Consider the following 16,709-nt stretch of genomic DNA (forward strand, 5'->3'; position numbering starts at 1 on the left):
CTTGTGCGTTGTAATACATGTGCTTAACCAGGTGCACCACCACCCAGCCCCAGCTCTTGTTTCTCTAACTGAGCTGAACATGCGCGAAAGTTCAGAAAAGTATTTCAGAGAACTTAAAAACAAAAGACCACATTCTTTTTAAAATTTATTTTACTTATTTATTTATTTTTATTTATTATGTTTTGTTGCCCTTGTTTTTTTTTATTGTTGTAGTTATTGATTTCATTGTTGGATAGGACAGAGAGAAATGGAGAGAGGAGGGGAAGACAGAGAGGGGGAGAGAAAGATAGACACCTGCAGACCTGCTTCACCGCCTGTGAAGCGACTCCCCTGCAGGTGGGGAGCCGGGGGCTAGAACCGGGATCCTTATGCCGGTCCCTGCGCTTTGCACCACCTGCGCTTAACCCGCTGCGCTACAGCCCAACTCCCAGAACACATTCTTTTATCATGTTATTTGGGGGTTAGTGGTTACAGTGCAGTTGTTGACCATCAGTAAACTTTCTCGTCTCCCACTGATGTGTCTGCAAAACACTGTCAACAACTTAGACCCTTTCCCACCATCATGCACCGAAACCCCAACATCCTCTCCGTCTTCTTTTTACCCAGAGTCCTCTTCTTGGCTGTAGTGAAGCACAGCTGCCCCTACTTTTACACTGGGCTCTCCTTTTCTGGCTTCCTTTCTGAACTTCCATCTGTAAGTGAGACCATCCAGGTTATGAGGAGAACCGTTTTCTTTACTGAGAGGAGTGCCATGCACTTAAGGCTTTTTCCCTTTCTGTTGATTGCCTGACTTTCTGGATTTTAGTATTTAACCACATACAAGGTTCTGTGTGGGTTTGGTAAGATTCTATAAAGAGAGCACACTTGAATATGGTGGTATTATTTTTTCCTTTTTAAAGAGGTTTATTTGTTGATTTGTACCAAATCACTCAGGTGGCATGTAGATGTATTGAAACGTGAAATAAAGTAGTTTTCTCCTGAAGTCCCTGTCTTTATTTGGTTGTGTGGTTGGTTTGCTTTGTTACCAAGTGAAAACAAGTGTGCTTCTGTCCTTGAGGTGAGTGCTTTGATGATTAGAGGACTCTGCTCACGGGATCAGAGGGCAGCAAGGAGCAGTCACAGTCACAGGAGAACCCCTGAGTGGGGGTGTTCTTCTCAGGAGCACAACAAAGAGGTGCAGGATGTGAGATTCTACAGGTCTGAAGGTGTCTGCGTGAAGACTGGGACTGGGCATGAAGCATTTGCGAGGCTGTTTTTAGATCTGATTGAGTCTATTGGCCGTTTCTCATAACTTCCCCTGGAGACCAGACACCAGTCTCTGAGCTCCTTAGTGCCTCTGCTCTATCTCTTAAAAATGTTCTCTTCATCCCCCAAAGTATATGCTGTGCATCCTATCTTTAAGGAGTGCATCTCTCTCTCTCTCTAACTTGATTATCATTTATGTTGCTTCATTTTGCTAACACAGTCCTCCTGAGCCCTTCTCAGAGTGATGCAAATAACGGTCCATGAACCTTCAGGGGCTTTTTATCTACTTTTTTTTTTCTTCCCTCTCTTCCAGCAGTGCTACTAAAAGAAAGATTTTGTGCTCACTGCTGGAAAGACCAAATAGTCAAAAGTCAAGGATTGGAGGTATGAGGGAGAGCATCAAAGTTATGCATAAGACTTTCTGAGGTTCTGAGACCAAAGGCCTCAATCTGAGAGCTGAGCAGTGCACATGGCAAAAAAGTAAAAACAAAACAAAACAAAAAAAGCAGCAAGCAAGGGCACGTATAAGAAAAAGACCTTTTAATCAGGTGTATTGAAACCGCAGGTGATAGACTCATGTATGAAAGGCCACCTTAACCTCTCAGGCAGTGAGTAGGACTTTTAGACTAAGGAGAGTTAATATGGGTGGAGAAATTCTCCATGTGGGGGGTGGGGGGTAGTACACTTGGTTAAGTGTGCATTGTGGTAAGCACAGTGACTGGCACAAGGATCCAGGTTCGAGTCCCTCATGAGCAGTGAAGCAGGTCTGCAGGTGTCTTTTTTTCTCCCTATCCCCCACCTCCTTTCTCAGTTTCTCTGTCTTATCCAACAAAAACAGAAAAAAAAAAAAAGGTCTCTAGAGTAGTGACTTCATAATACAGGCACTGAACCCCAGGAAAAAACATCTCCATGTCCAGCTCTGTTAGAGAAGGACACCTGAGAAGTAGCTACAGGTTTTTGCACTGGAGTGCCTGCTGTGCTCTGGTCCATATGACCTCAAGGTAACACAGGGATTATCTTCACTGATTTCACCAAAATACAGCTTTGAGGCTCCTCACAGACCCCCACTAGAATTCCCCACAGTATTCTCTTAGGTTTAGTTCTGAAAGGTCTTTTTGCCCTTGATCCATTTATAAATGATACAAGCATTTTAATAACTCAAGAAATCTTAAAATTCTAAATACATTTCTTAGAGTTAATGACAAGACTCCTGAGACTCTCAATTCTGATTTGGAAACTCAGTGAAGACACTGTTTCTCTCACTGTGTTGTTTGAAGCCCATGGCTTATTCACGGGGAACCCTAAGTGACATTTTTATGATAGTCCTTGAACATAAAGATAAAAAAGGCACACTCACACACGTATCCGTAAACTACTGCAAAATATATACCTGAAAGCAGAAGTACACTAGAGTTTGCAGTGAGTATCCCCCTAACACTTCCTCTCCACTATTCCAAACTTTGGGTCCATGATTGCTCAACAACTTGTTTGGCTTCGTATGTTAACTCTCTTTTCAGTCACCAGGTTCCAGATGTCATCAGGATGCCGGCCAGGCTTCCCTGGACTGAAGACCCCACCAATGTGTCCTGGAGCTCAGCTTCCCCAGAGACCCACCCTACTAGGGAAAGAGAGAGGCAGACTGGGAGTATGGACCGACCAGTCAACGCCCATGTTCAGCCGGGAAGCAATTACAGAAGCCAGACCTTCTACCTTCTGCAACCCACAATGACCCTGGGTCCATGCTCCCAGAGGGATAGAGAATGGGAAAGCTATCAGGGGAGGGGGTGGGATATGGAGAATGGGTGGTGGGAATTGTGTGGAGTTGTACCCCTCCTACCCTATGGTTTTGTTAATTAATCCTTTCTTAAATAAAAAAAAAAAAAAGGCATACTCAGGATGGACCTGGATCAGGTAGTTGCCCGCCAGAGACCATCTTTGAGCTTAATCTATGTTTCCTCTGTCTTGGTGACTAGCAAGTGAGGCAAGACTTCTGGAACTATGACGATGCCCTTAAACCGCACAGGTGTCAGCCACACCATCTTCCGCTTGCTGGGGATCCCTGGGTTCCAGGACCTGCATCTGTGGATCTCTCTTCCCTTCTTCATTTCCTACATTATCTCCCTGCTTGGGAATGGCCTGCTCCTCTTCATCATCCTCTCACGGCGCAGCCTCCACGAGCCCATGTATCTCTTCATCTCCATGTTGTCTGGAGCTGACATTTTTCTCTCCACATGCATTGTCCCTCAGGCCTTGGCCATCTTCTGGTTCCAAGCTGGGGAGATCTCCCTGGATCGCTGCCTAACTCAGATCATTTTTATCTCTGCAACATTCATCTCCGAGTCAGGGATCTTGCTGGTGATGGCCTTTGACCGCTACATCGCCATCTGCTCCCCACTGAGATACACTGCTATTCTCACACACGCACTCATTGGGAAAATCGGGGTGGCCATCTTTCTGAGAAGTTATTGTACTGTGTTGCCTGTGATATATCTTTTGAAAAGACTGACTTTCTGTAAAAGTAACATCCTTCCAAACACCGCTTGCAAGGACATCATGTTAGCCCACCTCTCCTGTAACGACATCCGAATAAACATCTGGTATGGCTTCTTTATCCTCATGTTAACGTTGGTCTTAGACATTGTGCTAATTTTTATCTCCTATCTGTTTATTCTCCGTGCCGTCTTCCGCATCCCCTCCCGAGACGCTCGAGCAAAAACCCTCAACACCTGCGGCTCCCACATCTGTGTCATTCTTCATTTCTACGGGCCGGGGATCTTCTCAATCCTCACTCAGCGTTTTGGCCGCCACGTCGCACTCAGCGTTCAGGTCGTGCTGGGCAACGTGTACATTCTCATCCCGCCCATGTTAAACCCCGTCATCTATGGCGTTAAGACCAAACAGATCCGGGAACAGCTGGTCCATTTGTTAATTCCAAAGCACAAGTGACTAAACTGGAAACGCACCTTGTCCTTTGCCCGGTAATTCTCACCACGCCTGAGGTGAGAATGCTCAGTGTTTTGTCCTGGGATGTGGAGGGTGTCGTGTTGTCTTAGAGCAATTGTCAGCAGTGTGTCGATGTTTTTTTTTTTTTTTTTTTTTGTCCCAAAGCCTTTAATAAGTCATCAGAGATCCGTGTGCCTTACTGAGCATCTTCAGCCATAGGATTTGGAGATGGGCAAGTTCCCTGCCCCTCTCCTAGGCTGCAGGACAGAATGCAGTCGCTGGAGGCCCTGGTCTCTGCCCAGAAGCTGCCAGCTGCCCTTCACTGGTGTGTGCACTTACTTCACTCTTCTAAGCAGACATTTTCTTCAGTCAGTGACTCCTATGTCATATCTGTATCAAAATATTTATTCTTTTAGATCAATTATAGAATTTACATCTTACACTTGATATATTAGCCATACATTTTTAACATAAATTCAAAGGAGGTATAATTATTTCCTTCTGTTTTTCAGAACACAAAACATAGAAAGTCATTTATTAATGCCAGTGATCATTGTTTATTCATTATTATTTTTAATTTAACTTATTTTTGGATACAGAGAAATTGAGAGGGGAGAGAGAGAGAAAGAGAGACACCTGCAGCTCTACTTCACCACTCATGAAGCTTTCACCCTGCAACTGGGGACCAGTTATTATTTTTATTAAAGAATTTATATATTTATGAGAAAGACAGAGAGAGAAAGAATCAGACATCACTCTGGTACCTGTGCTGCCAGGGATTGAATTCAGGACCTCATGGTTGAGAGTCCAGCGCTTTATCCACTGCATCACCTCCTGGACCACAGTTATTAGTTTTTAACTCAAGTACTGTTTAGTCTGACTTATGGTAGTGTTAGGGGATTGAACCTGGGACTTTGGAGCCTAAAGCACAAAAGCCTTCTTTTGCCTGATCATTATGCTATTTCCACCAAACCAGTGATGTTTTCCTATCACTAATCACATGGAACATATATTCAACATGAGACCAGATACTCATGTGCAATGCACATAAGTGCATAGACTTAGCAAGTATCAAGTAGAAACACAGCTATTCAAGGCCTGCCATCTAAGTGGCACACATAGTCAGATGAGTCCTAGCACATCCATATTTTGACATATAAAGGAGCAGTAAGAAATCATGATTTGGGCTTTTTTAGGGTCTGTCAATAGAAACACACATGTATTTGTGTGAGAGAAGTTTCAGACTGTCAGCTACATATGATGTAGTTTTTTTTTTTTTTTTTTTTTTAGTATTCACATCAATCTTTGTTGAAACCAACTAAGTAGTGAATCCATTTGGATGGTTACAAGTCTCACATATGTGATTTTTATAATTTAGTCTGAATTGTCTAATGTAGACAAACACATCATCTCAAAGAGGTGTAAATGAAGTTTTTCTTTCTTCTTCTTTTTTTTTTTTTAAAACAAAAGTGTGTCTTCTTTTTGTAAAGGACTGTTCATGTGTTAGAATTTCATGTTGACCGGGATCATTTTTTTTTCAGTACTAAAACGTTTCCTCAAGTGCTTCTCTGCTTCTGAGAAAGTTGGTCAGAAGCCTGGTCCAAGTGTAAGGTGTGCATGTTGGTAATGAGAGGACAGCAAACTTGATGTCACTATGGTCATGGAAGGCGTACAGAACACTGCCCTCCTTTCAGTAGTGTGCTAGTTGTAGTTAAGGCAGGTGGCCTACAAGTGACCATAGCACTAAGACTGGACATGTGGATGTTGAAAAAATAATCCTAGAAATGCACTAGAACAAACAGTGAATGAGACAGAGTGAAGCCTCATTTGTTTAGGAAGCCCCTCTGAAACCCTATAAGCCATATAGAGGTGTAAGCAAAGGTCTAGAGAGGATGCACAACTGGAGTCAGTCTCTCTGTCTCTCATGCACACACACCTGGAGAGGATGAGAAAGCACACCTTGGCTGTCCAGATGCATTGGAGGGCATCAGAGGCACACAGAGCTGAAAGCTGGCATCGAAGGTCACTGGACATAACCCCTCAGTGACCTCCCCCTCCATCTCTTCACTGGCATCCAGCCTGACACATCTAAAAGACCAAAGTGGCTCAGCATTTGTGGGAAACTGAGGCAGACTCAGAGACTGAGATGAGGGGGACTCCAAGAGGGGGTGTTGTGACCAGAGAGCCATCAAGAAGCAGCAGGTGTCTTAGCCAGTGGGCAGAGGGTGAGAGGGGCCGCATTTCTTCCCGAGTCATTGAAGCCAGCGTTAAAGAAGGGACGCACAAGGTCGGTGAAGGCACACCCAGAGAAGGAGTAGATGAGGGAGCTGCACTTTGTGATGCTGTAGAAGGAGACGGTGCGGGCCTCAATGTCCAGGAAGATGCCCACCTGGCGGGGGGGCTCCAGGAGGGAGAGGGTTTTCTGGGGAGAGGTGCCGACCGCGTATATCCCATTCCATAGCCAGATGGTCCAGAAGCCATTCTTAGGGCTAAGAGTAAAGCTTCCCCTCCTCTTCACAGAGTCTCTACAAACCCCCAGGTCCCAGGCGTACTTTCCTGTCACATCCACTTCCCAGTACCATTTTCCAGAGTTAAAGTACTGGGCTCCCAGGACCATGGGGAACTCTTCAAACCTCTCCTGGCTTTCAGGAACTTTCTGTGGAAAAATCCCAAGCCTCACTTGTCTGCGGTCCTTTGAGACAATGAGCCACCGGTTGGCTGTGTGTGGATCCAGAGTGACGTGCACTGCAGAGAGAAGAGTAGCCAGGCCAGGGAGGATGGGGTGGTGGTTGGTGTCTGCTCTTGGTGGAGACAGCGATACCGTCTGTGTGAGCGAGACCCTCGACCAGCTAGAGCTCTCGTGTTTTTGAGGGACGCACCTTCCCTACCCCGTGACTGCCTCAGCTACTCCATTCTGCCTGCTGCCCCCAGTTCTGGCGTGTTCTGCTCCCTCTTCCCACCCTTACCTCCCACTCCTGGCACAAGATCTCACCTCCAAATGCCCTCAGCCTCTTCTCCACCCCTGGCAGCTGGATCACAGTCAGTTTGGGAGGGACGATCTCAGGATTCTCCAGCTTCCAGGATGCACACCTAGGGGAGAGAGAGGGAGAGGTTCCGTACCCACAGCCCCACCTCCCAAGCCCTAATCCTGTAACCTCATCTGCAGATCACTATTAATTTGGTGCGAATCTGCAAACGCCTGTTGTGTTAGGACATCAGAGCTGTATAGTTCCTGTCCAGGGGGTCCCCGGCCACATGCGCCTCTGTAGTATGTGGACAGTCTGTCCCTGCAAGGACAAGGTCACCATGTACATTTTCGGTTCCTGTTTATCACCAAGGCATCCATAAGTGCTGAACCACTGGGTGAAGGGACCCTGGAATGCTCCCTGGGTGAGGGTCTCAGTCGTGGCTCTGGGAGAGCCTCCTAACTAACTGGCTGGAGTTTTTGAAAGGGGCCTTTGCAGGCTGTATTATACTCAGAACTCCCCTCCCCCCAAGTTTGTTGTCTGTTGGGCCTTCACGTTGTGACAGTGCTACAGTCCAGTGTCTAGGGTCAACAGAGCAGCTAAGTCCATGAGCGAACCTGAGAAGTGTTGGGCATTACGCGAGCTCCCCCCTGCGTCATTGCTTAACGCTGTGGTCTATTTACAGAATCATTGTTTTGCCTGAGACCCACTCTGCCTGCAGGGCATTGGTTTAATCCCCACTGGTTAGATGGAAGCTGGCTACCTTCGTGCTCTTTTCTCCTCTCCACCCCCTCTCCTACCCATTTCCTTTTCTGGCCTGCCACTTCCGATTTGGAAGGTATCAAGGCAGTTCTTTTCTGATCAATAAAGGCAGAATTGCATTGTGTTCCTGTTCAGCCACATGTTCCAGAGTCTGTCTCTCTGGTGGCGCTAGCCTGGCAGAGAAGCACAATTATTTGATGGACGCCTGTGTCTTTAAGAGGAGGAAGATAGAAAACTTCATGCTTTTAACTCACCCACAGTTCCCACAGGCACACACACTTACTGCTCCATTTTCTTACCTCTCCAGAATAATTTTCACTTCCTAAGGGGGGAAAAAAAGACAGGCAGTCAGTTCTGGAGTCAATGATTTATCACAAAGATTGGCTTTCCTGTGGGTGCTCTAATTGCCCATAAGCCCCTGCTCTGCCCATCATTCTCTGGCCCAAAGGCAGTGACAGGGGCCCATTGGCCAAGTCAGGATGTGCAGAAATGTGCAGGGTGGTGGTTCTGGCTCTGGTGGGTGTGGCTGACACTGTTTCTCGGGCACGGGTCACTCGAGGATACTGTTTTTCAGGGGTTGGGAGCCCATGCCTGGGAACCAGAAGACTTGAGGCATAGTGAGAAAGCTTGACTCAGTGTTGGGCAAAAGCATCATCTAGAGAAAGGGAGGAGAGTCATTTTCGTCAGTGCTTGCTGGAAACCAGAAAGAAATGGCTTCCTGACCATCTCTGAAAGGCTTGGTAAAAAAGAAACTAGAGTGTGGTCCGGAATGTGGCACAGTGGATAAGGCTTTGGACTCTCAAGCATGAGGTCCTGAGTTCAGTTCCCGGCAGTACATATACCAGAGTAATGTCGGGTTCTTTCTCTCTCTCCTATCATTTCTCATGAATAAATAAAATCTTAAGGGAGTCGGGTGGTAGTACAGCAGGTTAAGCACACATGGCGCAAAGTGCAAGGACTGGAGTAAGGATCCTGATTCTGGTTCGAGCCCCCAGCTCCCCACCTGCAGGGAAAGTGCTTCACAGGTGGTGAAGCAGGTCTGCAGGTGTCTCTCTTTCGCTCTGTCTCTGTCTTCCCCTCCTTTCTCCATTTCTCTCTGTCCTATCCAACAACAATGACATCAATAACAACAATAATAACTACAACTACAATGAAAAACAAGAAGGGCAACAAAAGGGAAAATAAATAAATATAAAAAAAGAAATGAAAAAAAAAGAAGACACTAGACTGTTAGAGCAGAAGAGACTTTTGAAACTATCTGGCCCACACTTTCCTAAAGTGAGACAAATGTGTCTCTCGTGATAGTGAATTCCAACACTTAATGACATTTTTGCAGAGCTGGGGCTCTTCACAAGTATGATTTCACTCACTCATTCATTTGGACCACACACCACTAAACTTGCCCAGCTAGCATAACTCTGCATGGAGGGGCAGGTGCTCTACTTGGTGAATGATCCAGGTGATCCTATGTGATGATTTTAAGTAGAACACACATAGTAAGTTTTTTTTAATGATCTTTATTTATTTGATAGAGACAGCCAGAAATCAAGAGGAAGGGGGAGATAGGGAGGGAAAGAGACAGAGAGATACCTACTGCCCTGCTGCACTGCTTGTGAAGCTTCCTCCCTGTAGGTGGGGACCAGGGGCTTGAACCTGGGTCCTTGCGCACTGTAACATGTGCGCTCAACCTGGTGCGCCACCAGGTGTGTCACCACACATAGTAAGTTTTAAAAATAGCTTATAATTATTTTAATTTTAACTCTACCTCTTAGCAATAATATGCTCACTAACACGGTGAGGATCAGAGATTATTTTGCTTGTAACTCAGTACTTCCTGGACCTACCTCTGAAAGGACAAGAAAAAGGACAAACTCAGTCAGTAAAAGGTAGGAGATAAAAATCAGAGATGAAGTTAATGATACAGGGACTAAACAGACACTAGAACAGATAAAGTTGACAAATCTTAGAGTCAGACTTACCAAGAAATACTCAAATCAGAAATAAAAGAGGGCGTGTCACACCCGCAAACCACCAATATATACAAAGGATCACAGAAGAGTCCTGTGAACAGTCACACAACAAACAAACAACAGCAAAATAAAACAAACTATACAGCAGACAAACCTAGAAGAAATGGAGACAATCCTAGAGTCACACCAACTTTCTAGACAGAATCAGGAGGAAGTAAGAAATCTGAATAGACCAATAAGCGCTAGAGAGACAATAATTAATCAGACCTCATAGAACTAAATGTCTAGGGCCAGACAGCTTCACTAGTAAGTTCTGCTTAACATTCAAAGATATATTACTTGGACTTCTAAAACACGTCCAACAAATCAAAGATGAGAGGAGACATATTCATTGTACAAAGCCATCTAATATCCTGACCAGAAGCAGCAGATAAGCATTTCTCTCTCTAACACACACACACACACACACACACACACACACACACACACACACACACACACACAGAGAGAGAGAGAGAGAGAGAGAGAGAGACTTTGTAAGCAAGCATTCCTGACGAACATAGAGAAATCTTCAGTGTTTGCAAACGGTATGTTAAAGGAGCCATCCGCTGGGTGGTAGCACACTGGATTAAGTGCATGTAGTGTGAAGAGCAAGGACAGGTGCAAGGAAACTGGTTCAAGTCCCTGGCTCCCCCCTGCAGGGGAGGGTCACTTAACAAGCAGTGAAGCAGGTCTGCAGGTGTCTGTCTTTCTCTCCCCCTCTCTGTCTTCCCCTCCTCTCTCCGTTTCTCTCTGTCCTGTCCAACAATAGTAGCAACAACAACAATGGAGAAAGATGCCACCGGGAGCAGTGGATTCGTAGTGCAGGCGCCCACTGAGCTCCAGCCATAACCTCAGAGGCAAACAACCACCACCACAACCACAGCAACCATCCACTATGATCAAGTAAACGCGTTCCAGGGATGCAAAGATTGTTTAGCACTCCCACACTATTGGGGTAGACCACACCAGCCAATTGAAGACTGAAAATTCTATGTTCACCCCAGTAGATGCAGAAAAAGCATTCCACAAAATTCAGGATTCACTTGTGATGGGCACTCTCCATAGAGTGGGTAGAAAGGGAGTGACCCCCAGCACAGTGCAGCTGTGAACAGCTGCACACCTGTCCCCTGACATCAGCACTGAGACCAGGGTGCCCACTCATGCCACTTGGGTTCCAGAGGGTATCGGAGAGAGCTGGTGGCCAAGCTGGGGGCGGGGCTCCTTTCTGAATCTATTTGATTTGATTTATTTAATTTTTTAAAATTATATGTATTTATTTTCCCTTTTACTGCCCTTGTGTTTCTATTGTTGCTGTTGTTATTGATGTTGTCGTTGTTGGACAGGACAGAGAGAAATGGAGAGAGGAGGGGAAGACAGAGAGGGGGAAAGACAGAGACCTGCAGACCTGCTTCACTGCCTGTGAAGCGACTCCCCTGCAGGTGGGGAGCTGGGGGGCTCCAACCGGGATCCTTACGCCGGTCCTTGTGCTTTGCGCGCCACGTGCGCTTAACCGCTGTGCTACCGCCCGACTCCCAATTTATTTAATTTTTAATCAGAGCACTGCTCAGTTTTAGTTTATGGTGGTGGGGAATTGAACCTGGGACTTTGGAGCCTGAAAGTCTCTTTGCATAGCCATTATGCTATCTATCCTACCCCCACCCCCTTTCTGAATCTTCATTTTGGCGGTTTTAGTTGGAGCCTATTTCGGAAAGCCTTCTCCTGCGCAAGCACTCAAGGCCTCTGGGGATTCTCTCATTTAGTCCTCACAAATGTCATCACCCCAGACATTTAACACATGGGAGGTCAGGCACGTTCTCAAGGCTACCGAGGTGGCATAATCAGGGCAGCATTCCTAAAGACACCTCTTTCTTTCATTTGCTGCATGGGATGGCGCTGTCCCTTTCCAAACCCTGGAGCTAAGACACTCATGGTTCCCCGGCATTTTCTGAAATCAGGCAGGCTGAGCTTCTGTTGCTCTCAGGGTAGCTCCAGAAAGCTCCAGCTTTCCCCAGGTTGTCCTGACTTTGTGAGGGAGGAAGCCCCTCTGTAGGACTCACCAGGAGCAGCTCCAGTGCTGAGGCCCGGATCCTCCGCTCCACCTCTGATTTCAGCTCCAGCAGGGCCTGCAGCTGCTGGGCCAGGCTGGCTTCTGCCTGCCCCAGGGCCCTCAGGTGCTCCTTCTCCTGCTTTTCCAGCTCCTGCAGATGCTTCTGTTCCTCCTTAGTCATGGTATCTCCCTGCTTCAGGAACTCGGCATGGATCTTCTCTTTGCGCCCCTCCACTTCCCTCTGTGGCATCAGGGGAGAGCAACTTTTTACCCAAATCTCCCTGCTCTGGGAAAGCTTGGCTGTGGAACTGGTACCAGAAAGGTCTATTTTCCACCCTGTAGCTGCATCACTCTGTCTGGGCCCAGCTCTGATGCACACTAGTCCCCAGCCCCTGCAGCCTCACAGAAAGGGGTTCACAGCACTTCTTTCAGTCCTGGGGCATGAGGCCTTGGGGATCTTCCCTTGCGCTCTGCTCTCCTGCTGGTGCTGGAGGGCCCTCCTGAGACCTGACAGCTCCCTTGCTCTCTTCCCCAGGATCTGAGGAACTCCCTCTGCTGGATCTTCTAAACCTCCCCCTCATGTCACCTGGAGGCTCCAGTGCTCCAAGCCTGGCTGTCACTTCTGTATGGGCATCTCTCCTGACAGGATCTTTAGGGGAGGGCTCACCCTCTCAGCACCTTTCCCTAGACTATTGTTCTCTCTTGATTAGGCCCGCTGTCTAACTCCCATCTCTCAAGAGTGCAGAGAACGGGCATCCCGTCTGCCCCGCAGGTAGGCAGGACTCTGGGTAGGGCTTTCTGGAGCCCGGGGTGCTGGCGCTGCCTCCCAGGTGTGACCTGCCTTCCAGTCTTCTCTCTTCATTGCAACATCTGCTTGCAGCATCTCCGCCAGTTGCTGCTTTTTACTTAGTTCCTCTAAAGCATCCAGGAGCTTCTCCTAAGGAGAAAGATCACAGGTTAGTGCCCCAAGATTAAGAGGTGCTGTGAGGAGGCTCGAGTTGGCTCTCCCTCACACACAGACACACACACACACACACACACACACACACACACACACACACACTGAAATGTGAGAGAGAGTGTGAAAAGGGCCATAACACTGAAGCTTTCTCCACTATGACTGGAGCCAGGCTAGACTCTGGCCTGTGTCTGTGGCAAAGGAACCCACTACCCAAGTGAGCTGTCCCCAGCCCAGATCATGGTGCTCCTCAGAGTGTGGTCCTCCCCTCCTCTGAACTCAGGATTTACGATTCTGTGGATGCGAAGATTTAAGGGGGAAAACACCCTGATTTTCTTGTAAGAGTTGAGAAATAGGGGACCATAAAGGACACATTTAAAAAATATAATCATTTTCGGAGCCAGGCGGTGGTGCACCTGGCTGAGCGCACACACTACAGCGCACAAGGACCCAGGTTCAAGCCCCTGGTCCCCACCTGCAGGGAAAAGCTTTGTGAGTGGTGAAGTAGGGCTGCAGGTGTCTGTCTCTCTCCTTCTCCATCTCACTCTTCTCTCTCCATTTCTGGATGTTTCTATGCAATAAATAAAGATAATTAAAAAAGTAATCATTTCCTTTTTTTTTTTTTACTTATTTATTGCATTATTTTGGATAGAGTCAGACATTGATAGGGAAGTGGGGGGCAGGCAGAGAGGAAGACAGATAGAGACAGAGATAGAGACAGAGAGAGAGAGAGAGAGGCCTGCAGCACTGCTTCACCTCTTGTGTGGCTTCCCCACGCAGGTGGAGAATGGGGGCTTGAACCAGGTTCCTGGAGTTCTGCAATGTATGTGCCATACCAGGTGCATCACCACGCCACCCAATTCTTTTTATTTTACTTTTCAATTTACTGATGAGGAAAAGGGGGGAGAGACCTAGCAGAACCGGACGAAACCCTGGCACATAGGGGGCCTGGGCTCCAACTTGGGACCTCCCTGGCGCCACCTGCTGGGCAGTGACGAGCACAGTTCTCAGAGCTGTTTCTCATGGCATGTTCCCTGGCTCCTGGGGTGAGAAGGTTGGCCTGCGTTGGTGGCAACCACCTTGCATTAGACATGGAGAGTGGAGGATGGTCTTCTCTGCCTGCTCCTGCGCTCCACAGGTGGCCGTCGTCCCCAGGGCCGGCCCCAGGCCCTCCCCTCCCTGCGCGGCCCGGCCCTGGCAGGCCTCACCTGGTACTCCTGCCCGGCCCCGGCAGGCCTCACCTGGTACTCCTGCGCAGCCTCCTCAATGGGCACCATGCTGTGGTGCCGATGCTTCCGGGACTGGTGGCACACCCAGCACAGGGCCAGCCCGTCCTCCTCGCAGAACAGGAGGGCCTTCTCTCCGTGCACCTCGCAGCGCTGCCCCTGCGCGTCCCCCTCGGGGCTCCCCGCGGCATCTTGGCCCATTTGTTTGAGGTTGGCCACCATGTTGCCCAGCTGCAGGTTGGGGCGCAGGTTCCTGAGCAGGAAGGGGACTCGGCACATGGGGCAGTTGCTGCCCCCCGCTTTCCCGATCTCGGAGATGCAGCCCTTGCAGAAGTTGTGGCCACATTCGATGCTCACGGGCTCTTCCATGGGATACAGGCAGACGGGGCAGGTGACCTCCTCCCACATCTTAGCCAAGGGCATTGCTGACGCCATGGGCGTGGGGGATGGCCTGCGGGGGGATGGCGGGGTGAGAGAGACGGAGGGAAAGGGCAGTGTGAGATAAGAACCCTTGCGGAGGAAAACCAGAGCAGGCGAGAAGGCCAGACTGTCGTTAATGTTCGGGGGCCCAGCAGGCCGGGCTAGCTTCGCGGTGTTAGACAGAGACGACCAGAGACACACGGCTGGGCAGGGAAGCTGTATTTATTGATTCACTGAACAATGATCCATAAACTAACCCAAACTAATCACCACACAGATCGGTCCCTCCTCTTTATCCAAGAATTCTCACTACTAGCATAGGGGGCGGGGACAAAGAGGGCCCCAAACTAGCAAGGACCAAACCAATTCTCCTGGGGGGGGGGGGAGACCAAACATACCAACATACCAACAATTCCTCCTTTTCTTTTTAACTTTCAGCTTTCCCGAGAATGGGAGGGGGAGGAGTAATCATAGCACTCCAGGATAGGATAGTAACTCTGGGGAGAATGGGAGGGGGAGGAGTAACCATAGCAGTCCAAATATTGAGGGGATATAGACAGTGCCCTGAGGGCACAACATGGCGAAACAGGCACTCCGAGAATGTCCCAACTATAGCGGGAACTAGCAGTAGCCTGAGGGGACAAGATGGCAGATGTGACTGCATCTGCACAATTTCCCAGCATGCCCCCAGGGGTTTTACCATGCCGCGAAATCCTAGCAGTGCCCCTTCAACCAATCCTGCCCCCCACGTCACACCCCCCCCCCCAGGTAGTGGGGACTCCACGTGGCCTGTGCCACCCCCATCCAATAATAAAGATCTGTGTACCCCACTTGCTATGGATCTCTTCTCCGCCGAGCAGCCCGACACCTGGCCTTAACCGACACCAGGCCATCAGCTGGAATCATAAGAACTTCTCAGTCTGGGCCACTGATTCAGAGAGGAAACTCAGTGCCCCCCCCCCCCCGCCCCTGAGAGACAGAAATTGAGAAACTTTAGAGAGAGATGGTTTACCTCGGGCACCGGGCACCAGTCCTCACTGCAACCATGTGCCATAACCCTTCTCTTCAGCAGAGGAGGTGGTGATGCCCCTACAAGCCATCACTCAACAGCAGGATGGAGGGAGGGAGAGATGGAGAGAGAGAGACCCTTGGAAAACAGGTAGAACTAGGTGGGTTCACGTACATGGCAGACTGTTCCCCCTCTTTCCCTCTCCCCTTCCTTCCTTCCTCACAAGAAGATGGGGGGTGTTGTGGGGGATGGGGATGGGGCTTCACTCTAGCACGTGGTGTTGGGGGTTCTGAACTCAGGCCTTCAAACTTCTAAGCTCCGAGCCCTTTTCTAGCTCACACACAACCTCTGGGTAGAGACAGCAAAATGCAAGAAATGCACGTCCTCTCCGGATTTTGGGGACAAGCAGGACAGAGCTTTCTTCTTGCCCACTGCCACCTACTCCCCACTTTCCTATCCCCCAGAATAACCAGCCCCTCGCCCATCAGCAGGGGGACTTGTGGGGCTGGGAGACCCCAGGATTCCGGCACTGACCCCGAGTGGGTGCAGGCCAGGTGCACCCTGCTCAGACCACGGGGTCCCTGGGCCAAGGCGAGGGGCCTGCGAGAGTAAAGAGACTGAGGCCCAGGGCTGCACTGGGGAAGGGGTCCCCCAGGAAAGACGGGGATGGGGCTCACTCACCTAAGAAGGCTCGGAAAGCGGCAGCCGGCAGGAACAGCCTATTTCACTTTCAGTTTCCTCTAAGTGGCGAGTCCCAGTCGGGAAGGAACAGGGAGGAAGGGGGCGGAGCAGTGGGAGGGGAGGAGGGAGAGGGTGGGGCCGAGGGGGAGGTGGAGGAAGCCGGGGAGAAGCTGACACTCAGAGGCGCTGAAGCAAAAGTTCCCTGTGCTTGTGGCTTCTGCTGTGTCCTCCTCCTGCTCTAGGGACCTGGGATCTTCTGGGTCCGCACTCAGCCCTTTGGACGCCCAGGCATGCTGCGTGTTAATCTGGGCCGGGAAGGGCATGGAGACCCCCCCCCCCCATCTGCAGGGGGAGCTTGAGGAGCGGCAAGCAGGGCTGCAGGTGTCTCTCCTTGTCTCGTCCTCCTCCTCTGGACTTCGCTGTCCTAATTAATCACCTTT

The 16,709-nt window shown here is 49.1% G+C and overlaps 2 protein-coding genes across 2 annotated transcripts; one reads left to right on the forward strand and one right to left on the reverse strand.

The window, feature by feature from the left end:
* The first annotated feature begins 2,326 nt into the window (after positions 1-2,326).
* On the forward strand, positions 2,327-4,191 carry LOC103117488 (olfactory receptor 52B4-like). Its single transcript, XM_007527547.3, has one exon. It carries the CDS (start codon positions 3,244-3,246, stop codon positions 4,189-4,191), a length of 948 nt encoding a protein of 315 aa, XP_007527609.1. The 5' UTR covers positions 2,327-3,243.
* A 408-nt stretch (positions 4,192-4,599) lies between these two features.
* TRIM21 (tripartite motif containing 21) lies at positions 4,600-16,368 on the reverse strand. Its single transcript, XM_007527549.3, has 7 exons — positions 16,270-16,368; positions 14,175-14,610; positions 12,817-12,912; positions 11,986-12,216; positions 8,216-8,238; positions 7,181-7,278; positions 4,600-6,933 (listed from the first exon to the last, which is right to left on the reverse strand). The coding sequence occupies exons 2-7, from the start codon at positions 14,592-14,594 to the stop codon at positions 6,377-6,379; spliced, it is 1,425 nt and encodes a 474-aa protein (XP_007527611.2). The 5' UTR covers positions 14,595-14,610; positions 16,270-16,368; the 3' UTR covers positions 4,600-6,376.
* Between the last annotated feature and the right edge of the window lie 341 nt (positions 16,369-16,709).

This window comes from Erinaceus europaeus, chromosome 17 (genome assembly GCF_950295315.1).
Source record: "Erinaceus europaeus chromosome 17, mEriEur2.1, whole genome shotgun sequence".
NCBI lineage: Eukaryota > Metazoa > Chordata > Mammalia > Eulipotyphla > Erinaceidae > Erinaceus > Erinaceus europaeus.